Genomic DNA, 23,769 nt, shown 5'->3' on the forward strand with positions numbered 1-23,769 from the left:
TGTGTCTGCAGTTACAAGGGCCGGCCACTATGCAGAGGTCATAGCTGCGCTGACAGCATGAGCCTGCTCAGCTGACTAGTCGGTCCCAAGCAATGGACCCAAGCCGATCAACTATCGATGACCTATCCTAAGGATAGGTCATCATTAGTATTGTCCCTGGAAAAACCCCTTCAAGATAAACCAGGCTCCTCTTTTTATTGAAGCCCAGTTAATATAATACGTTTTCAGACCTAATGCCTCTTCCTCATATATACTGGAGGGATACCCAACCATTGTGGGGAAGGGTCTCTGAGACACAACTAAGACACAGCTTCTCTCACTATATTTGAGTATCACCCAAGTCAATAGGAAACGGGGCATGCGCTGAAGCTGGGGTAAGGTCCGCGGATCAACATCCCATCAGGGAACAAATCCAGGGACCTTGGGTACATAATTTCATCCCCCCTTATGGATACGATCCGCAAGGGGAGATGAAACTTTAACTTTTTAAACTTTTTTGTTTTACTTTTTAACTTTATATGATCACCGTTATCCGATGGATAACGGTGATCATATGACTGGAAACCACATACAGCGGTCCCCAGTCATATCTCCCTGCACTCGGCTATCTGTGACAGCCGGGTGCAGGAAGATTTTAAATTTGCCGGGCTCGCCGGCCTTCTGCCCTTGCGCGCCACATTGGCGCATGCGCAGAAGCCAGCGGTGGGTCCCGAGACCGGCCGGAGGACATGGAGGAATGGGGGTGAGTATTTTCACCTTCCCTCATGGATCCGATCCATGAGGGGAGGTGAAACTTTTCTTTTTTTACATTTTTCTCCACTTTTTCGCGATCGCCGTTATCCATTGGATAACAGCAATCGTGGTACCGGGGACTGCTCACCGCGGTCCCGGCTGACATCTCCTGCCTCCCGGCTACCCACAGGAGCCAGGAGATTTTAAATTTCCCGCTGCTCCGGGCCTTCTGCGCATGTGGCTGACGTAATGCCGCCTGGCGCGCATGCGCAGAAGGCCGGCTTCGGGGCCCGAAGGACCAGGACAGTGGGGAGCAGTGCGGCGGACGGGGGTGAGTAATCTCAGCTGCCCCCATGGATCCGATCCATGAGGGCAGCTGAATCTTTAACTTTTTAAAAACGTTTTTCAACTTTTATGTGATCGGCGATATCCATTGGATAGCGCCGATCGCATTGCCGGGGGGGACTGCCCGCAGCCCAGGATGACAGCTCCATGCTGTCGGCTACCTGCGTGCACCGACAGCATGGAGCTGTCACGTCCAGAGCCCACGTGGCTTTATTCTCTGCAGGACACATGTTTTTACGTCCTCCGAGAATAAAGCCCACTTGGGCAGGACGTAAAAAGGCAATGGGCTGGTCACTAAGGGGTTAAGAAAAGGTTGTACCACATCAAAGTCTTCTTAGCCCTTCTTCCTTGCAGGTCAAAGTGTCATCCTGGGCCGGCAGCCCCTGTGCCATCACTATGCATCTACCATTGACATTTCTCTATTTTCAATATCTCTTAGATGCGGTCCACCATTTTTCCTTGCTTTGTAATATTTGGTGAGTTCTTGACTTCAGCATGTTTGAATATTAACTAAAGACCGAGCAATTTCTTCTTATTTCCTAGACAGAACCATAATAGTTGACATTGTTCTGCCTCCTCTTCGTGGTCTGTACGTAGTCGGAGCTCTGGAATTTCCCCCAAACTTCAGCAATGAGTTGACTGTTGCTTGTCTCCTTATAGCAGGTGGACGGCTGAGTGTTGGTGAGTAATTTACATACCGTTAAATAATAATATAATCGTTACTCTCTAAAATCATTGATAGGTATAAATATGTAAGTATTTTGAGTCATTCAGATCATATCTATTGGTTCCTAAGTATCATTGACCAGGAAGCCAAGCAAGCAGAAGCAAGAACAAGTTGGCTTTGACTCCTTCAGGCTTTTTTAATTGCCTCAAGTCAAGAGAAACAGAGGTTGGGTTTTTCCTGTCTGGTTCTTTTGTTTCCACCAGGTTAGGTGTTTCCGGTAGGATCTGGTAGTCACTTATCTCCTCCTATGTCTACAGAAATAATAGAAAAACCCTTGATTATATTTTTCATCTGAGAATTATGGAACATCGATGGTCAACTTGTAGGATTGACCGATTTCATTTTCAGCAGATCACGGTAGTTGGCTTATAGAATTGGTATGGATGTTTTAAACAATACTCTGTTAATGAGATTCAGAAGACATTCTTTGAACTATGGTGGGTTTACTGTGAAGTAGGACAAGATTTGAGGTTGAAGGGTCATCTGGGGAGCAATTTTTTTTTTTAAAGCAGCTCAGAATGCTGTAAAGAAATTAAAGAAGCCATTTTGACCTCACCTGCTTCTCCACCACTCCCGTTCCACCAGTGCCTGGTCCTCTGCTGGTATTCACTGTATCAGTATATCAGTGATGACGTCATGAAACACGACATGTGAGCTCTGCAGAAAATTAGCGGCCGAAGGACGGCAGAGATAGGCCGTAGCAGTCACATGGCCCTAGTGACATCATCACTAACAGCTGGAAATAAAAAGTGGTGAGGCAGAGAGCATTGGCTGAAACGTCGGTGAAGCAGGTGAGCTCAATAAGGCTTCTTTTTGTCTACAACATTGTGAGCAGCTTTAAAAAAAAAAGTAAAAACCCCTTTAAGTAGGCATTTAGGAGAGGAAAGAGGAGGACTGCAGAGTGAGCCATCAGAGAGAAATATTAACTGAGTGGTACTGAACAACTTGCATTGCTTTACATCCATGCTGCAGAAGCCAAATAGGGTAAAATATTTAATGAAAATAATAGTTTTCGTTGTAAAATTACATTCAATGCAATAAAAAATTGTGTTCAAAGGCATCCATTTCTTTTAAAGGGGATGTCTCACTTCCAGCGTATTTGCTGTGAAACAGACAGCTCTATATATCGCACAGTGGCCAGAGTTGGTACTGCAGGCTGAGTCCCATTCACTTTAATAAGAATCAGCCTGCAGTCCCAACCCAGGCCACTGCACAGTGTATAGAGCTATCTGCTTTCTGCAGCAAACCAGCTAGAAGGGGGACAACCTTTTAAGGTGACATCACCACATTCATATCTCAAAATGGCATCAATATCAATAAAAATGAGTGAATTAAAATTTCTCCTAGCTTAGGTAACTTTCCTGTCCTGGTTTGAAGGGATCTCTTTTATTTCCACTGGGTTGGGGAAGGGAGTAGAAAAAGTGTTCCATTTTCCTGTAGCTCCAGGGTCTTGACATGGAAAAGGTGTGTAAGTGTAAGTGTGCTGTTTTAAATATTAAAATGGGTCCTCCATTGTGGCGTCCCAAGACAGAAGAGACTGATATTTGTTTCCCTCTCCACATCCTGTCCACAACCCTCGGGCCAATTCTCCATACCTTGTTAAAAATGCAGTTCTTCCTGCGCAGTTCTTGATTGGTCTGTTACATCTCTGCACAAGGAACCCTTAATCTGACCTGTGGTATGCACACCCTTCACCCATCGCTGGCTATTCATTCAATCAGGGGCAGCTCTCAGCTGTCATTCAATAGCTGAGAGCTGCCCCTGATTGGTCGCTGCACTGAGCCAATCAGAGGCAGCACTCACTCACCCATTCATGAATTCATGAGAGAATGCCTCTGATTGGTGAGGGCTGTGACCAATCAGAGGCAGCCCATTCAGCAGTCGGGGATTTTAAATCCCCGGCTGCTGAATACTACCCAGAGCAGTTCAGGAGAACTGCCGGCCGGCCGCGGCTGAACTCCGGCTGCACGGACAAGGTGAGTATATATATTTTTTTTATTTTTACACATTTTAGGATGGTTTTCAGGGAAGGGCTTATATTTTTAAGCCCTTCCCGAAAATTCATTCCGCGCTCACCGCCAGTCCATTGCTTTCAATGGAGCAGGCTGTATTGCCGGCTCCATTGAATTGCAATGGGTTGGACAGTGCTCCTTTGATCGGGGCCTTTTCCCTGAAAACGCTGCTAGCAGCAGATTTTTCGGGCGATTTTTCAGCCTCAATCATGCGATTTGCGGATGCACATCCGTCATGCGATCCGCAAATCGCCGCAAAAAACGCCCGTCTGACCGAGGCCTCATAATGAACGTGTTTTTGGAGGGTTCTCCCCCCAAAAATAAATATTTTTTTCTGTATTTTTGTTCTACTCATTTAGTTTTTTTGGTTCTGTAACGATGCCTACTTTGACATCTGTCTTGCCCTGAGGAAATTTTTGTAAGATTTCTTTTCAATTAGCTGTGAACCTGTAAAATTGCATTAGGCTGAAGCTAATTTCTCTTCTGTCTCATTAGGTCTAGCTAATTCCGGACCCTCTCCATTGTTTTATTTTCGAGCAGACTCTATAGCCTTACATGTGTTAAATGGTAGCAAAGCAATTCTTCTTTCAGGGCTGAGTGTTCCAGGCCCCCAAGTTAACATTCGGCCCCCATCTGTCCTTGTCCGTTGTTTAAGGCCCCTGGGGGAATTTTCCTTCCAACCCATCTGTCCAAGTTCCACCACACCCTAAAGAAATCCTAACATAGTGCAGATAATGAGGTACGTTGGTAAACAACTTTAATAGAAATTGACATCCCTATTGGTGAATCCATACTTCAGCCTCGTAGCTCTTCTTGCATGTACGAGTTTGTTGCTGAACTTACCAATGAAACGCGGCAAACATATGACTCTACGACTTAACGTCAGATCCATCAGGCTGAATGCTGTCTCACATCTCAATCATACTACGGCTGACATGAAAAGCCAGAAGCTATGTGAAATGGTTCTGATTTGCTTCGAGTGACAGGGGAACAATTTTATTTGTTGATTTCCCTAATTATGTTCAGATGGTTGCATGTCATGCGCGCAATGAATGGAGTCTGAGCAAAAACAAGAACATAATTACAGGTGGAACTAAAAAAATAGAATGGTCCATGACAAAAAAGTCGAGTGGTCCAGGGAGAAACCCAAGACAGGTGTTTTTGAAAAATGATGTAACTCTTAGCCTCTAAGCAGCATGAATGGAAATAGGAAGACAAGACAGCTGATCCTGGACTGATTATTACTGAGGTCCACAACGATTTCTCATGCAAGGAATATAAATACCCATTTGTACGTTTTCGATAATGCTTCGTTCCCTAGGCAATCAGCTATACTAGTTAACCAATTGATTGCAGTTTACATTTTGCCATTTCAAGTCAAATTTGCCAACATAGAAAAAGTTTGAAGAACCAATGAGGTCCCAGTGATGAAAGGTCCCTATTGCTTTGCGGAGTGAAATTGTTAAAGTGGTGTGCTATCCAAAAACTTTAGCCATGTCATAGGGACAAAGTTTCAGGCGCTGAGAACCCCATGAACGAAGTAGCAGACATGCTCATCTGCGCGCTGTTTTTACTTGCCAGCTGAAGATGGACCCTGAATCTACCTTCATCTAGGGAGCAGTAACAGTGCTTGAATGAGCGCCTCTACTTCTTTGCTCTAGCAATTGGTAGAGGAATTGACATCCACCAATCAAAGCTTTAGACTTAACATAGTAAGCAGGGGTGTAACTATAGGGGGATGCAGGGGATGCGGTTGCACACGGGCCCAGGAGCCTTAGAGAGCCCATAAGGCCTCTCTACTCCATACAGTAAGTATGAATAAAGCATTATAATTGGGGCCCTGTTACAGATTTTGCATTGGGGCCTAGAAGCTTCAAGTTACGCCTCTGATAGTAACATACTATGTTAGGCCGAAAAAAATGTGATTGTTCCCACTAAGGGCTTTTACCCCATATCACTGCATATTATTTACTGCAAATGTCAATGGGACTTTCTAATGTTAAAATTGCTTTGCACAGAAATCACAAGTTTGCGCTTCTGCGATTTTTGTGCGGTGCGATTTTAACATTTGAAAGTCCCATTGACACTTGCAGGAAAAAACCGCAGAGATATCGCAGCGTTAAAATAAAGCTAGTGGGTAAAAGTCCTAGGAGAAACCAAGTAATCTTGCATATATGATACCTTTTAGGGGCTAACAAAAATGCATGATGTTTCAAGCTTTCAAACCTACTCAGGGTTCTTCCTCAGGCTGAATGAAATAGATCCGAAGAGATATATATATATATATATGTATATATATAGATAGATATATATATACATACATAGATAGATATGAAAAGGCACAGGCATGGTGTGATTAATTTGCACTTAAAAATATATATCCTGTCCTGGTATATTTTTTAAGTGCAAATTAATCACACCATGCCTGTGCCTTTTCAGGTATAATTTTTTTGTTATTTGGGATTATTAACTTTGGATTCGGGGGATTTAGAAAAGTCACTTGTATTTACTTACTGCTTATCTTTTTTTAATTTTTGCATATATTACTTTTATCCAATCCAGTGGTTCCCAAACTTTTTCAGCAATGGAGCCTTTTTGAAGCAAAAGTCTCTTGTGGAGCCCCAAAGCGGGACAGAGGGGGTGGTCAAGGGAGGGGTTAGGGGTGTGGCTTACCACTACATGATTTTTACCTCCATCCTTATAAAAAGGACAGGGCCGTTTAAAAACAAAATAGAGGAGGAATACTGCAGCACTGGATGGGCTATTGATATACTTTATATTTAAAATTACCATGCTGTGGAATTAAATCCCGCACCACATGTCAATATCTACATGCGTTTTGTGCTGATTTTTTCCACAGCGTGTGGAGGAGATTTAGAAAATCTCATCTACTTTGCTGCTACTGTGAATTCCGCAGCAAATCTGCGATGTGTAGTAATAGTGACCTCTATGTTGGTGGTCCCAGTAGTAATAGCATTCCCCACAGTGGCTCCAGTAGTAATAGCAACCGCCACAGTGGCCTCAGTAGTAATAGCGACCCCCACAGTGGCCCTAGTAGGAATAGAGATCCCCACAGTGGCCCCAGTAGTAATAGCGACCCCCACAGGGGCCTCTGTAGTAATAGCGTTCACCACACTGACCTCTGAAGTAATAGAAAAAAGGAGGAAAGCGCCAAAGATGTAATAGGTCTCAATATGTTCTCACCTGGTGTGAGGGGACGAAGCACGTAGGGACGCACTGATGTCACTATTGACGCGCGCCCACTCAGCCACTCCCACAAACGGGACGAGCGGAGGACGCCGCAGCAGGGAAAGAGGTAAGAAAATATCTAATCATAGTTTTTTAACGGAATGTATGGCTTGAAGAAGGTGCCTATAGCACCGAAATGCGTTGCCTTGTACTTGGATTGAAATATCTTACAATCTGTGGCGGCATTGGAAATAGGAGGGGGGCTGTGGACCTCATATGCCCCTCCTTCGAAGTAAGTGCTCTAGAAGCGATACCAATACCAATAGATCTGCTTTTTCTGTGCATGTCCTATGAGCGCAAATAAGGTTTTTTTCAACTAAATTTATTTTCTATTCTGTAGTAATAGCGACCCTCACAGTGGCCGCAGTAGTAATAACGACCCCCACAGTGGTTCTAGAAGTAATAGCGACCCTACAGTGGCCCCAGTAGTAATAGCGAACCCTCCAGTGGCCCCAGTAGTAATAGCAACCCCCACAGTGGCCCCACTAGTAATAGTGACCCCCACAGTGACCCCAACAATAATAGTGACCCCCACAGTGGCCTCAGTAGTAATAGTGAGCACACAGTGGCCCCGCTAGTAATAGTGACCCCAGTAATAATAATAGCCCCAGTAGTAATATGAACCCCACAGTAGCCCCAGTAATATTAACACCACAGTAATAATAGTAACCCCCTCAGTAATAATTTTAACCCCACAATAGCCCTAGTAGTAATAGCCCTCCAACCCATGTACTTACCTTCTACTTGTAGCCAGCACAGCTCTTCCTCCTCTCACCACTGATTGTTTTCTCCCTTGTCCTCTCCAGCAAAACTAAGGAGGATAGGACTCAGGGAGGAAGATCCCAGGTGCACACTGATGTCAGAGTGTGCGCCGCTATCAGCGCTGCTAACAGCCCTGCTGCTGTGTGATTATCAGCGGGGAACTGCAGTGCTGTTAGCAGCGCTAACAGTGGTGAGCAGCCATCGGCACGTGAGCCATAGATTCGCCACCATGGCGCATCGGTCGGAACCCCTGACTATCGCTCACGGAGCTCCAGGGGCTCCGTGGAGTATAGTTTGTGAACCGTTGATCTAATCTATCTGTACAATCCCTATTTAGAATGTGCTCCATGATTGACAATGCCATCCAGTGTACATCTTGTGCCATATATGAAGTCATTGAACAGCCGGTCGAGGGTGCATACTGCTGTACGAGATGTGAGCAGCTTGCAATACTAAGATCCATTGGCACCATAGAAAGGAGTTTGCTGCTCACTTAGCAGGTACTTGCTGTGGTAGATGTGGGGGTGGATGGTAGTTTAGGAGAGCACAAAGAGCAGGTAGCTAGCTGCATGACAGGAGGAAGGGTAGAGGGAAGAGAACCAGGGAGGCTGGTTTTGAACTGGCACAACCCAACATGTTTGCAAAGTTGGCAGTTGAGGGGGATGCCATTACAGGATTAACATTGCTGTAGCAGGACATGGCCTCTGACCGCTAGGGGGATGTCTGCTCTAGTAAGAAGGGGAATAGCAGTGCAGGGCAGGCTAGACAGATACTGGTAGTAGGGGACTCAATTATTAGGGGGACAGACAGGGCAATCTGCCACAAACACCAGGATCATCGAACAGTGTGTTGCCTTCCTGGCACTCAAATTCAACACATTGCAGATCAGGTTGATATATTACTGGGAAGGGCTGGTGAGGATCCAGTGGTCATGGTACACATTGGCACCAATGACAAAGTTAGAAATAGGTGGGAGGTTCTTAAAAGCGATTTCAGGGAACTAGTATGTAAGCTTGCTAGAGCAAGGATTTCCAAAGTAGTATATTCTGAAATACTACCTGTTCCACACCAGAAAGGCAGTGGGAGATTAGGGAGGGGAACAAGTGGCTCCAGAGTTGGGGTAGGAAGGAAGGGTTTGGGTTCTACCGTAGGGATGGGCAGCATCTCAATGGGGAGGTTGCAGCTGTACTGTGGGAAATGATAACTAGAAGGTTGGAGGCGTGTTAAAACTAGGAATTGATGGGCAACCGCAGAGATAGACCGTGACCTGGGATTAAGTTATAAAAATGTAGGTGAAGCAGTAGGAGGGGTTAGCACAGGTAGAACTGGCAGAACAGTTAATAGGGATACATTTAAAATGTAAAAAATAACCATAATCTTTAGAGATGAGCGAACGTACTCGTCCGAGCTTGATATTCGTGCGAATATTAGGGTGTTCGGGATGCTCATTACTCGTAACGAGTACCACGCGGTGTTCCGGTTACTTTCAGTTTCCTCTCTGAGACGTTTGCGCGCTTTTCTGGCCAATTGAAAGACAGGGAAGGCATTACAACTTCCCCCCTGTGACGTTCAAGCCCTATACCACCCCCCTGCTGTGAGTGGCTGGGGCGATCAGATGTCACCCGAGTATAAAAATCGGCCCCTCCCGCGGCTCGCCACACATGCCTTGTGAGTTAGTGAGGGAAAGTGCTGCTGCTGGTGCTGCTGTAGGGAGAGCGTTAGGAGTCAGTGTAGGCTTCAAGAACCCCAACGGCCCTTCTCAGGGCCACATCTACTAGTGTGCAGTACTGTGTTAGCACAGTAATTTTTTTTTTTTGTCCAAAATTGGATCTGCAGAGCATTGCGCCCAGCAATAGGGACAGAAGTGGGGGTTAGGCAGGGAGAGTGTTAGGAGTTAGTGTAGGCTTCAAGAACCCCAACGGTCCTTTCTAGGGCCACTTCTATCCGTGTGCAGTACTGTCCAGGCTGCTGTTAGCAGTGTTGCATATTTTTTTTTTTCTCAAAACCGGCTGTGCAGAGCATTGCACCCGGCATTAATACTACAGGGAAAGAATTGTGTAGGCAGGGCCAGAAGACATTTATTATTCATTGAATACACGCAGTGGGGTCTTCCCTTTGCTAAAAAGGAAAAAAATTATATTTGGCCTGCCTGTGTCAGTCCTAAGGTCTCCGTGTACGTGTGTGCTGCGTGGAGAACGTACAAAAATCAGACGCAACCAGCTACGCTTTACTGCAGCCTAGCGCCATTGTCTTTCCTGACTGGCAAATACCTGCTCTGCTAGAGTTAATAACTCTGCTACACTATAGTTGTGTGACACTTTTTGAGGGCCACACCACAGATATTAAACTTCTTGTTCATTGAATACACGCAGTGGGGTCTTCCGTTTGCAAAAAAGCGAAAACATTATATTTGGCCTGCAGGCTTGCGCCAATTTATTTCCTGCCTGGGAAATCAAACACTGGTAATACAGCATGCTGAGGGGTAGGGGTAGGCCTAGAGGACGTGGACGCGGCCGAGGACGCGGAGGGCCAAGTGAGGGTGTGGGCACAGGCCGAGCTCCTGATCCCGGTGTGTCGCAGCCGACTGCTGCGCGATTAGGAGAGAGGCACGTTTCTGGCGTCCCCACATTCATCGCCCAATTAATGGGTCCACGCGGGAGACCTTTATTAGAAAATGAGCAGTGTGAGCAGGTCCTGTCCTGGATGGCAGAAAGTGCTTCGAGCAAGCTATCATCCACCCACAATTCTGCGCCGTCCAGTGCTGCAAATCCGAATCCTCTGTCTGCTGCTCCTCCTTCCTCCCAGCCTCCTCACTCCACTACAATGACACCAGCTCAGGAGCGGGAACACTCCCAGGAACTGTTCTCGGGCCCCTGCTCAGATTGGGCAGCAGTGGTTCCTCTCCCACCAGAGGAGTTTATCGTCACTGATGCCCAACCATTCGAAAGTTCCCGGGCTCCGGGGGAAGAGGCTGGGGACTTCCGCCAACTGTCTCAAGAACTTTCTGTGGGTGAGGAGGACGATGACGATGAGACACAGTTGTCTTGCAGTGAGGTAGTAGTAAGGGCAGTAAGTCCAAGGGAGCAGCGCACAGAGGATTCGGAGGAAGAGCAGCAGGACGATGAGGTGACTGACCCCACCTGGTGTGAAACGCCTACTCAGGACAGGTCTTAAGAGGGGGAGGCAAGGGCATCAGCAGGGCAGGTTGCAAGAGGCAGTGCGGTGGCCAGGGGTAGAGGCAGGGCCAGACCGAATAATCCACCAAGTGTTTCCCAAAGCGCCCCCTCGCGCCATGCCACCCTGCAGAGGCCGAGGTGCTCTAAGGTCTGGCAGTTTTTCACAGAGACGCCTGACGACCGACGAACAGTGGTGTGCAACCTTTGTCGCGCCAAGATCAGCCGGGGAGCCACCACCAACAGCCTGACCACCACCAGCATGCGCAGACATATGATGGCCAAGCACCCCACAAGGTGGGACGAAGGCCGTTCACCGCCTCCGGTTTGCACCGCTGCCTCTCCCCCTGTGCCCCAACCTGCCACTGAGATTCAACCTCCCTCTCAGGACACAGGCACAACCGTCTCATGGCCTGCACCCACAGCCTCACCTCCGCTGTCCTCGGCCCCATCCACCAATGTCTCGCACCGCACAGTCCAGCTGTCGCTAGCGCAAGTGTTGGAGCGCAAGCGCAAGTACGCCACCACGCACCCGCACGCTCAATCGTTAACCGTCCACATAGCCAAATTTATCAGCCTTGAGATGCTGCCGTATAGGGTTGTGGAAACGGAGTCCTTCAAAGCTATGATGGCGGCGGCGGCCCCGCGCTACTCAGTTCCCAGTCGCCACTACTTTTCCCGATGTGCCGTCCCAGCCCTGCACGACCACGTCTCCCGCAACATTGTACGCGCCCTCACCAATGCGGTTAGTGGCAAGGTCCACTTAACTACGGACACGTGGACAAGCACAGGCGGGCAGGGCCACTACATCTCCCTGACGGCACATTGGGTGAATTTAGTGGAGGCTGGGACAGAGTCAGAGCCTGGGACCGCTCACGTCCTACCCACCCCCAGAATTGCGGGCCCCAGCTCGGTGGTGGTATCTGCGGCGGTGTATGCTTCTTCCACTAAAGCACCCTCCTCCTCCTCCTCCTCCTCCTCAACCTCTGTCTCGCAATCTAGATGTGTCAGCAGCAGGACGTCGCCAGCAGTCGGTGTCGCGCGGCGTGGCAGCACAGCAGTGGGCAAGTGTCAGCAGGCCGTGCTGAAACTACTCAGCTTAGGAGATAGGAGGCACACGGCCCACGAACTGCTGCAGGGTCTGACAGAGCAGACGGACCGTTGGCTTGCGCCGCTGAGCCTCCAACCGGGCATGGTCGTGTGTGACAACGGGCGTAACCTGGTGGCGGCTCTGCAGCTCGGCAGCCTCACGCACGTGCCATGCCTGGCCCACGTCTTTAATTTGGTGGTTCAGCGCTTTCTGAAAAGCTACCCACGCTTGTCAGACCTGCTCGTAAAGGTGCGCCGGCTCTGCGCACATTTCCGCAAGTCCCACACGGACGCTGCCACCCTGCGCACCCTGCAACATCGCTTTAATCTGCCAGTGCACCGACTGCTGTGCGACGTGCCCACACGGTGGAACTCTACGCTCCACATGTTGGCCAGGCTCTATGAGCAGCGTAGAGCTATCGTGGAATACCAACTCCAACATGGGCGGCGCAGTGGGAGTCAGCCTCCTCAATTCTTTTCAGAAGAGTGGGCCTGGTTGGCAGACATCTGCCAGGTCCTTCGAAACTTTGATCAGTCTACCCAGGTGGTGAGCGGCGATGCTGCAATCATTAGCGTCACCATTCCTCTGCTATGCATCTTGAGAAGTTCCCTGCAAACCATAAAGGCAGCCGCTTTGCGCTCAGAAACAGAGCTGGGGGAAGACAGTATGTCGCTGGATAGTCAGAGCACCCTCCTGTCTATATCTCAGCGCGTTCAGGAGGAGGAGGATGAGGAGGATGAGGAGGAGGGGGAAGAGACAGCTTGGCCCACTGCTGACGGTACCCATGCTGGTTGCCTGTCATCATTTCAGCGTGTATGGCCTGAGGAGGAGGAGGAGGAGGAGGATCCTGAAAGTGATCTTCCTAGTGCGGACAGCCATGTGTTGCGTACAGGTACCCTGGCACACATGGCTGACTTCATGTTAGGATGCCTTTCTCGTGACCCTCGCATTCAACGCATTCTGGCCACTACGGATTACTGGATGTACACACTGCTCGACCCACGCTATAAGGAGAACCTTCCCAGTCTCATTCCCGAAGAGGAAAGGGGTTCGAGAGTGTTGCTATACCACAGGACCCTGGCGGACAAGCTGATGGTAAAATTCCCATCCGACAGCGCTAGTGGCAGAAGGCGCAGTTCCGAGGGCCATGTAGCAGGGGAGGTGCGTAGATCGAGCAGCATGTACAGCCCAGACAGTGCAACAGTCTTTAAGGGCCTGGCCAGCTTTATGGCTCCCCAGCAAGACTGTGTCACCGCTCCCCAGTCAAGGCTGAGTTGGCGGGAGCACTGTAAAAGGATGGTGAGGGAGTACGTAGCCGATCGCACGACCATCCTCGGTGACGCCTCTGCCCCCTACAACTACTGGGTGTCGAAGCTGGACACGTGGCCTGAACTAGCGCTGTATGCCCTGGAGGTGCTTGCTTGTCCTGCGGCTAGCGTCTTGTCGGAGAGGGTGTTTAGTGCGGCTGGGGGAATCATCACAGATAAGCGTACCCGCCTGTCAACCGACAGTGCCGACAGGCTAACACTCATCAAGATGAACAAAGCCTGGATTTCCCCAGACTTCTCTTCTCCACCAGCGGATAGCAGCGATACGTAAGCAATACGTAGGCTGCACCCGCGGATGGAAGCTACGTTCTCTCTCACCATCCAAAATGGGGACATTTCTGCTTCATCAATCTGTGTCTAATATTCCTCCTCCTCCTCCTCCTGCTCCTCCTCCTCCTGCTCCTCCTCCTGAAACCTCACGTTATCACGCTGAACGGGCAATTTTTCTTAGGGCCACAAGGCTCACTCATAATTTTTCGAAACAATTTTTAGATGTTTCAATGCTCTGAAAAGCGTTGGAACTTTAACTTGAACCAATTTTTCGTTAAACTGGGCTGCCTCCAGGCCTAGTTACCACTTAAGCCACATTAACCAAAGCGATTAATGGGTTTCACCTGCCCTCTTGGTTGGCCATGGCCAATTTTTTTCAGGTACATTAGTACTGTTGATACAGCAATTTTTGTGGGCCCTCGCCTACAGTGTAATCAAATAAATTTTTAGCCCACCTGCATTAAGCACGACATTACTACCTCAGCTGTGTTGGGCAATGCAATGGGATATTTCTATGTACCGCCGGTGGCTTCCTGGCACCCACCCATGCTGTAGGTGCACACAGAGTTTTTACTACATCTGTACACTTGAAAAGAACCCCAGTCTGACTGGGGCATGCAGTGTGGTCCGAAGCCCACCTGCATTAAGCACGACATTACTACCTCAGCTGCGTTGGGCAATGCAATGGGATATTTCTATGTACCGCCGGTGGGTTCCAGGGAGCCACCCATGCTGTAGGTGCACACGGAGTTTAACCTACATGTGTCCACTTGTAAAGAACCCCAGTCAGACTGGGGCATGCAGTGTGGGCCGAAGCCCACCTGCATTAAGCACAACATTACTACCTCAGCTGTGTTGGGCACTGCAATCGGAAATGTCTATGTACCGCCGGTGGCTTCCTGGCACCCACCCATGCTGTAGGTGCACACGGAGTTTTTACTACATCTGTACACTTGAAAAGAACCCCAGTCTGACTGGGGCATGCAGTGTGGGCCGAAGCCCACCTGCATTAAGCACGACATTACTACCTCAGCTGTGTTGGGCAATGCAATGGGATATTTCTATGTACCGCTGGTGGCTTCCTGGCACCCACCCCTGCTGTGGGTCCACAGGGAATTATAAATGCATCTGTTTCCACTTGTAAAGAACCCCAGTCTGACTGGGGCATGCAGTGTGGGCCGAAGCCCACCTGCATTAAGCACGACATTACTACCTCAGCTGTGTTGGGCACTGCAATGGGATATTTTTATGTACCGCCGGTGGGTTCCAGGAAGCCACCCATGCTGTCGGTCGACAGGGACTTCACAATAGGGAGTTGTACCTGCCTGTGTTTATGAATTAAAAAGCCCGGTCTGACTGGGGCATGCAGAGACACCTTGACAGAATGAATAGTGTGTGACACATAGGTTCCCCATTGCTATGCCCACGTGTGCAGCTCCTGATGGCCGTGGCACAGGATTCTATTTCTCATTGCTTCTGTACAGCATTGTGGGCTATCGCCCCGCCACTCTTAAAGAGGGTCGCTGCCTAGCCATGCCAACCTCTGCAGTGTGTGCCTGCGGTTCCTCCTCATGGCAGACGCACTTCTAAATAGACATGAGGGTGGTGAGGCATTAGGGCAGCTGAAGGCTGCGCAGGGACACTTTGGTGTGCGCTGTGGGGGGGAGGGGGGGCGGTTGGGCAGCATGTAACCCTGGAGAAGTGGCAGCGGAGTGTCATGCAGGCAGTGATTGTGCTTTGTTGGAGGTAGTGTGGTGCTTAGCTAAGGTATGCCATGCTAATGAGGGCTTTTCAGAAGTAAAAGTTTTTGGGAGGGGGGGGGGCCCACTCTTGCCGCTATTGTGGCTTAATAGTGGGACCTGTGAACTTGAGATGCAGCCCAACATGTAGCCCCTCGCCTGCCCTGTCCATTGCTGTGTCGTTCCCATCACTTTCTTGAATTGCCCAGATTTTCACACAAGGAAACCTTAGTGAGCATCGGCGAAATACAAAAATGCTCGGGTCGCCCATTGACTTCAATGGGGTTCGTTATTCGAAACGAACCCTCGAGCATCGCGAAAAGTTCGTTCCGAGTAACGAGCACCCGAGCATTTTGGTGCTCGCTCATCTCTAATAACCTTCTAAACTGTATGGTGACTAATGCTAGAAGTTTGACCAATAAAGTTGACGAACTGGAAGTAATAATGTCTGAGCAAAACTATAACATAGCAGGAATAACTGAGACCTGGTTGGATGAAAGCTGAGACTAGGCGGTGAACTTACAGGGCTACAGTCTGCTCACAAGGGACCATAAAAAACGAAATGAGGAGAAGTTTGTCTTTATGTAAAAAAGGCCACACTACAAGAAGATATATGGGAGAATCTCATAGGGGGTTTCTATAGGCCACCAAATATAACAGAAGCCACTGAAAATCTATTACTGAGGCAAACAGATGAAGAAGCAAATCACAATGAGGTAATTGTTATGGGAGACTAACAGGATATAAACTAGAAAGCTAAAACCTGCGAATCTCATAAAGGTAACACGTTTCTGTCAATGACTAAACATAATTACCTTACCCAATTTTCTTTAGGCCCAACTAGAGGGATGACCATTATGGGCTTAATATTAATCAAGAGACCTGAAAGAATAATAGGGGTGCAGGTTGAGGGGCACCTGGGAAATAGTGACCATAATATAATACATTTCCACTTGTCTTTAAAAAGTGAGTTTTATTGGAGAGCTATGGAAATACTAAAGTTTAGGAAGGCAAAGTTTGATCATTTCAGAGAAGCCCTCAACCCTATTGACTGGGACATTGTCCTCAAAAATAAAAATGCAGAAAATAAATGGGAAATGTTTAAAACATCTTAAATACTTACTGTGAGCAGTTTATATATAACAGGAATAAAAGGGTAGTAATAGGAGAAAAACAATGTGGATCAATAAAGATGTAACGGAGCAGTAAACAACAAAAAGAAAGTCTACTTAAAAGGTTGGTATATAAAATGAGAATGCTTGGTCTGGGTGTGAATGTGTGTAGGTGGGTAATTAACAGGTCAGTGATAGAAAGCGGAGGGGGGTTATTAATGGTACATACTCGGATTGGGTCACTGTTACTAGTGGAGTACCACAGGGAGCAGTATTGGACTCTATCATTTTTAATACATTTATTAATGACCTTGTTGAAGGATTGTGCAGTAAAATAACAATATTTACAGATGACACAAAACTATGTAAAGCAATTCACAGAAGAGAGGATAGAATGCTATTGCTATTGGATCTCAATAAGTTGGGGGCAGAAAAGTAGCAAATGAGGTTGAACACTGATAAATGTAAGGTTCTGCACATGGGCAGGAGAAATACAGTACATGTCCACTGGTGTAGCTATAGGGGATGCACTTGCACCCAGGCCCAGGAGCCTTAGGGGGCCATAAGGCCTCTCTTCTCCATATAGGGAGCCCAGTACTATGAGTAAAGCATTACAGTTGGGGGCCCTGTTAGAAGTTTTGCATTAGGGCCCACGAGCATCAAGTTGTGCCTCTGCATTAAGGGGTTAGGAGAAGTTGGGGGCCCCAAGATAAACTTTTGCACCCGGGCCCATGAGCCTTTAGCTACGTCCCTGCATGTCACTATTACACACTAAATGGGAAACCACTGGGGAGCACTGGCATGAAAAAGGACTTGAGGATTTTAGTTAACTTCAAACTTAATTGGAGCAACCAGTGTCAAGCAACTGCTGCCTAGCTATATAGGATCATGGGGCACATGACGAAAACATTTTTCTTCCTCTTTACAAGTCACTAGTCAGACCACACATAGAATATTGTGGACAGTTTGGGCAACTAAAGTAATAAATGGAATGGGCGACCTATAATACCCAGAGAGGTCATCAAATTTAGGGTTATTTAGTTTACAAAATGGGGCGACCTAATAACTATGTATAGATATATCAGGGTTAGAGATGAGCGAACGTACTCGTCCGAGCTTGATACTCGTTCGAGTATTAGCGTGTTCGAGATGCTCGTTATTCGAAACGAGCACCACGAGATGTTCAAGTTACTTTCACTTTCATCTCTGAGACATTAGCGCGCTTTTCTGGCCAATAGAAAGACAGGGAAGGCATTACAATTTCCCCCTGCGACGTTCAAGCCCTATACCACCCCCCTGCAGTGAGTGGCTGGCGAGATCAGGTGTCACCCCAGTATATAAATCGGCCCCTCCCGCGGCTCGCCACAGATGCATTCTGACATAGTTCAGGGAAAGTGCTGCTGGTGCCGGAGCTGCTATAGGGAGAGTGTTAGGAGTGATTTTAGGCTTCAAGAACCCCAACGGTCCTTCTTAGGGCCACATCTAACCGTGTGCAGTACTGTTGAGGCTGCTTTTTGCAGTGTTGCACTTTTTTTTTTTTTGTATATCGGCCGTGCAGAGCATTGCGTCCTGCAGTAATTTTACATTGTCCAGGGCCAGTAGTGGTGAGGCAGGGACAGAAGACATATTTAGTGTATATAGGCAGTGGGCCTTTCCAAAAACATTTGGGAAAAAAAATCTATTTGGGCTGCCTGTGACCATCCTCAGTGTACTGGGTCTCTGCTGGGGGTAGTTGTCCTAATTCATACGCAGCCAGCTAAGTGTTACAGAAGGCTTGCGCAAAATTCTTTCCTGCCTCTGTGTTGGCTGTTACATCACCGCTGTATTCCTGTCCACAGTGAAACAGTCTGCAGTAATTTTACATTGTCCAGGGCCAGTAGTGGTGAGGCAGGGACAGAAGACATATTTAGTGTATATAGGCAGTGGGCCTTTCCAAAAACATTTGGGAAAAAATCTATTTGGGCTGCCTGTGACCGTCCTCAGTGTACTGGGTCTCTGCTGGGGGTAGTTGTCCTAATTCATACGCAGCCAGCTAAGTGTTACAGCAGGCTTGCGCAAAATTCTTTCCTGCCTCTGCTGTGCGTTCAGTAAGCGAAGTCAGCCTCCAACCACAGGCCAATAAGCGGCACATTTAATTACAGCGTTCTGTTTCTGCACTACTGGTAATACAGCATGCTGAGGGGTAGGGGTAGGCCTAGAGGACGTGGACGCGGGCGAGGACGCGGAGGCCCAAGTCAGGGTGTGGGCACAGGCCGAGCCAGTGCGGTGGCCAGGGGTAGAGGCAGGGCCAGACCGAATAATCCACCAACTGTTTCCCAAAGCGCCCCCTCGCGCCATGCCACCCTGCAGAGGCCAAGGTGCTCCAAGGTGTGGCAGTTTTTCACAGAGACGCCTGACGACCGACGAATAGTGGTGTGCAACCTTTGTCGCGCCAAGATCAGCTGGGGAGCCACCACCACCAGCATGCGCAGGCATATGATGGCCAAGCACCCCACAAGGTGGGACGAAGGCTGTTCACCACCTCCGGTTTGCACCACTGCCTCTCCCCCTGTGCCCCAACCTGCCACTGAGATCCAACCCCCCTCTGAGGACACAGGCACGAGTGCCTACCGGCCTGCACCCACACCCTCACCTCTGCTGTCCTCGGCCCCATCCAGCAATGTCTCTCAGCGCAGCGTCCAGACGTCGCTAGCGCAACTGTTTGAGCGCAAGCGCAAGTACGCCGCCACGCCCCCGCACGCTCAAGCGTTAAACGTGCACATAGCCAAATTGATCAGCCTGGAGATGCTGCCGTATAGGCTTGTGGAAACGGAGGCTTTCAAAAGCATGATGGCGGCGGCGGACCCACGCTACTCGGTTCCCAGTCGCCACTACTTTTCCCGATGTGCCGTCCCAGCCCTGCACGACCACGTCTCCCGCAACATTATACGCGCCCTCACCAACGCGGTTACTGCCAAGGTCCACTTAACAACGGACACGTGGACAAGCACAGGTAGGCAGGGCCACTATATCTCCCTGACGGCACATTGGGTGAATTTAGTGGAGGCTGGGACAGAGTCAGAGCCTGGGACCGCTCACGTCCTACCCACCCCCAGAATTGCGGGCCCCAACTCGGTGCTGGTATCTGCGGCGGTGTATGCTTCCTCCACTAAACCACCCTCCTCCTCCTCCTCCTCCAACGCAACCTCTGTCTCGCAATCAAGATGTGTCAGCAGCAGCACGTCGCCAGCAGTCGGTGTCGCGCGGTGTGGCAGCACAGCGGTGGGCAAGCGTCAGCAGGCCGTGCTGAAACTACTCAGCTTAGGAAAGAAGAGGCACACGACCCACGAACTGCTGCAGGGTCTGACAGAGCAGACCGACCGCTGGCTTTTGCCGCTGAGCCTCCAACCGGGCATGGTTGTGTGTGACAACGGCCGTAACCTGGTGGCGGCTTTGCAGCTCGGCAGCCTCACGCACGTGCCATGCCTGGCCCATGTCTTTAATTTGGTGGTTCAGCGCTTTCTGAAAAGCTACCCACACTTGTCATACCTGCTCGGAAAGGTGCGCCGGGTCAGCGCACATTTCCGCAACTCCAAGACGGACGCTGCCACCCTGCAGACCCTGCAACATCGGTTTAATCTGCCAGTGCACCGACTGCTGTGCGACGTGCCCACACGGTGGAACTCTACGCTCCACATGTTGGCCAGACTCTATGAGCAGCGTAGAGCTATAGTGGAATACCAACTCCAACATGGGCGGTGTAGTGGGAGTCAGCCTCCTCAATTCTTTACAGAAGAGTGGGCCTGGTTGGCAGCCATCTGCCAGGTCCTTGGAAACTTTGAGGAGTCTACCCAGATGGTGAGCAGGAATGCTGCAATCATTAGCATCACCATTCCTCTGCTATGCCTCTTGAGAAGTTACCTGCAAAGCATAAAGGCAGATGCTTTGCGCTTGGAAACGGAGGCGGAGGAAGACAGTATGTCGCTGGATAGTCAGAGCACCCTCATGTCTATATCTCAGTGCGTTGAGGAGGAGGGGGAGGAGCATGAGGAGGAGGGGGAAGAGACAGCTTGGCCCACTGCTGAGGGTACCCATGCTGCTTGCCTGTCATCCTTTCAGCGTGTATGGCCGGAGGAGGAGGAGGAGGATCCTGAAAGTGATCTTCCTAGTGAGGACAGCCATGTGTTGCGTACAGGTACCCTGGCACACATGGCTGACTTCATGTTAGGATGCCTTTCTCGAGACCCTCGCGTTACACGCATTCTGGCCACTACGGATTACTGGGTGTACACACTGCTCGACCCACGGTATAAGGAGAACCTTTCCACTCTCATACCCGAAGAGGAAAGGGGTTCAAGAGTGATGCTATACCACGGGACCCTGGCGGACAAACTGATGGTAACATTCCCATCCGACAGCGCTAGTGGCAGAAGGCGCAGTTCCGAGGGCCAGGTAGCAGGGGAGGCGCAGAGATCAGGCAGCATGTACAGCGCAGGCAGGGGAACATTCTCCAAGGCCTTTGCCAGCTTTCTGGCTCTCCAGCAAGACTGTGTCACCGCTCCCCAGTCAAGGCTGTGTTGGCGGGAGCACTGTAAAAGGATGGTGAGGGAGTACGTAGCCGATCGCACGACCGTCCTCCGTGACGCCTCTGCCCCCTACAACTACTGGGTGTCGAAGCTGGACACGTGGCCTGAACTCGCGCTGTATGCCCTGGAGGTGCTTGCTTGTCCTGCGGCTAGCGTCTTGTCAGAGAGGGTGTTTAGTGCGGCTGGGGGAATCATCACGGATAAGCGTACCCGCCTGTCAACCGACAGTGCCGACAGGCTTACACTCATCAAGATGAACAAAGGCTGGATTTCCCCAGACTTCTCTTCTCCACCAGCGGACAGCAGCAATACCTAAACAATACGTAGGCTGCACCCGCGGATGGAAGCATCGTTCTCTATCACCATCAAAAACGGGGACATTTTTGCTTCATCAATCTGTGTATAATATTCATCCTGCTCCTCCTCCTCAAACCTCACGTATTCACGCCGAACGGGCAATTTTTCTTAGGCCCACAAGGCTCAGTCATATAATTTTTGTAAACAATTTTTATACGTTTCAATGCTCATTAACCCCTTCCCGCTGCAGGGCGTAAGTTTACGTCCTGGCAGCCTGGTACTTCCCACAACAGGACGTAAACTTACGTCCTGGAGATAGCGCGGGATCACATATGATCGCGCGCTATCCCGCAGCGGGAGCCGGCTGTCAGTCACAGCCGGCGTCCCGCTGCAACAGCGGGGGGACATCGGAGATGCCCCTCCCCCCGCTGTTAACCAATTCCCTGCCGCGATCTAAGTCTGACTGGGGCATGCAGTGTGGGCCGAAGCCCACCCACATTAAACATGACATTACTACCTCAGCTGTGTTGGGCAATGCAATGGGATACATTTATGTACAGCCGGTGGGTTCCAGGGAGCCACCCATGCTGTGGGTGCACACTGAATTCCCATTGTGGAATTCAGACCTGAGGGTGGTGTGGCATGAGTGCAGCTGAAGGCTGCGCAGGGACACTTTGGTGTGCGCTGTGGACACTGGGTCGTGCGGGGGGGTTGGGCAGCATGTAACCCAGGAGAAGTGGCAGCGGATTGTCATGCAGGCAGTGATTGTGCTTTGTTGGAGGTAGTGTGGTGCTTAGCTAAGGTAGCTAATTAGCATTGCTAATGAGGGCTTTTCAGAAGTGAAAGTTGTTGGGAGGGGGGGGGGGCACTCTTGCCGCTATTGTGGCTTAATAGTGGGACCTGGGAACTTGAGATGCAGCCCAACATGTAGCCCCTCGCCTGCCCTATCCGTTGCTGTGTCGTTCCCATCACTTTCTTGAATTGCCCAGATTTTCACAAATGAAAACCTTAGCGAGCATCGGCGATATACAAAAATGCTCGGGTCGCCCATTGACTTCAATGGGGTTCGTTACTCGAAACGAACCCTCGAGCATCGCGATAATTTCTTCCCGAGTAACGAGCACCCGAGCATTTTGGTGCTCGCTCATCTCTAATCAGGGTTCAATACAGACATCTCTCTCACAATCTATTTAGACGTAGAGAATGCCCCCTTGTTATAGTCGCAGTCCTGGTATAGAGGAAAGAAGGTGTTTACACAACATAGAAGAGGGTTACTGTAAAATCAGTGAGACTATGGAACTCTCTGCTTGAGGATGTGGTGATGGTAAACTTGCTATAAGTACAAGAGGGGCCTGGACACCTTTGTGGAGTGTAACAATATTACATGTTGTATCACTGATTACTTCAGAAGGGTCGGTGATCCGGGGATTATTCTAATTGCAAGACTAGAATAAGGAAGAAATTTATTTCCCTTAAATTAGGAAAATTGGCTTCTACCTCATTGGGGTTTTTTGCCTTCCTCTGGATCATCATTGGGATGCGGGAGGGGGTGAATACACAGCAAGGGATTTGTGAGAAACGAAGCGGCATCTGTCAGTGGGGGAAACGGCATGCACAGACGTCACAGTCACGGCGGTGGGCCAGCGGTGCAGTAAATGTGAGCGATGGAGCTCTGACGTGACCATTCACGCTGCGGAGCACAGGCGCGGAGGCCGGCAAATGTGCACGGAGGACCTTAGGGTCTAGATAACATGTGCTATTAGGGCTGCAGACAACCCAGTCATTTCACCACTGTCTGCAGCTAGTACCTGTCAGCCTTGGCCCTATCAGGAGCTACGGTTGTGAGAGAAGCGTTCCTCTTGTCAAACCCCTAGCTTCCGGTGGCGTCAAGATACAGTAATACCGCACCAATCTCTCACTAAGTAGAAAACAGTGAGGATATAGATGGAGAGCATTATGTAGTATGAGTAGGAGCGGCTGACAAAGGATAGGGGCGGGGGAACTGAGCTTGTGCTGATCAGTGCTGGGAAAGCTGCTGCAGCCACAAGTCTCAGCGGAAGACGTGAGTCAAAGCACATATAAGGTGTTTTTAGTGCATGACCACGAAAACTCTAAGCAAAAAACAGATAATTGCAGTATTTTTTTCTGCAGGGACTTAGTAAGATATTTATGTATTGATTTTTCATGCACAAAGGTTTCATAACCTTCAAGGCTAGCCATGCTTGTTAAAGGGGTTTTGTCATTAGAATAAGAAAACCCAGGTCAGCCGTCCAGATCCTTTTCTTCCTGTTTTGGAGCGTCCATTAGCTACAGTTCACTTCCTGCAAGGCAGTAAATGCTACAAGTCACATAGCGCTCACTGCCTAGC

At 49.3% G+C, this 23,769-nt stretch overlaps 1 protein-coding gene across 1 annotated transcript in view; it reads left to right on the forward strand.

Annotated features, from left to right (window-relative positions):
* The window catches only part of PKHD1 (PKHD1 ciliary IPT domain containing fibrocystin/polyductin), a 483,679-nt gene that overhangs the window by 338,110 nt on the left and 121,800 nt on the right, over window positions 1–23,769 (forward strand). Inside the window, exon 51 of the mRNA XM_066594190.1 lies at window positions 1,621–1,758. Coding sequence (XP_066450287.1) covers window positions 1,621–1,758 — 138 coding nt within the window. The remainder of the gene's footprint in view (window positions 1–1,620; window positions 1,759–23,769) is intronic.

Source organism: Eleutherodactylus coqui, chromosome 1 (genome assembly GCF_035609145.1).
Source record: "Eleutherodactylus coqui strain aEleCoq1 chromosome 1, aEleCoq1.hap1, whole genome shotgun sequence".
NCBI classification, from domain to species: Eukaryota; Metazoa; Chordata; class Amphibia; order Anura; family Eleutherodactylidae; genus Eleutherodactylus; species Eleutherodactylus coqui.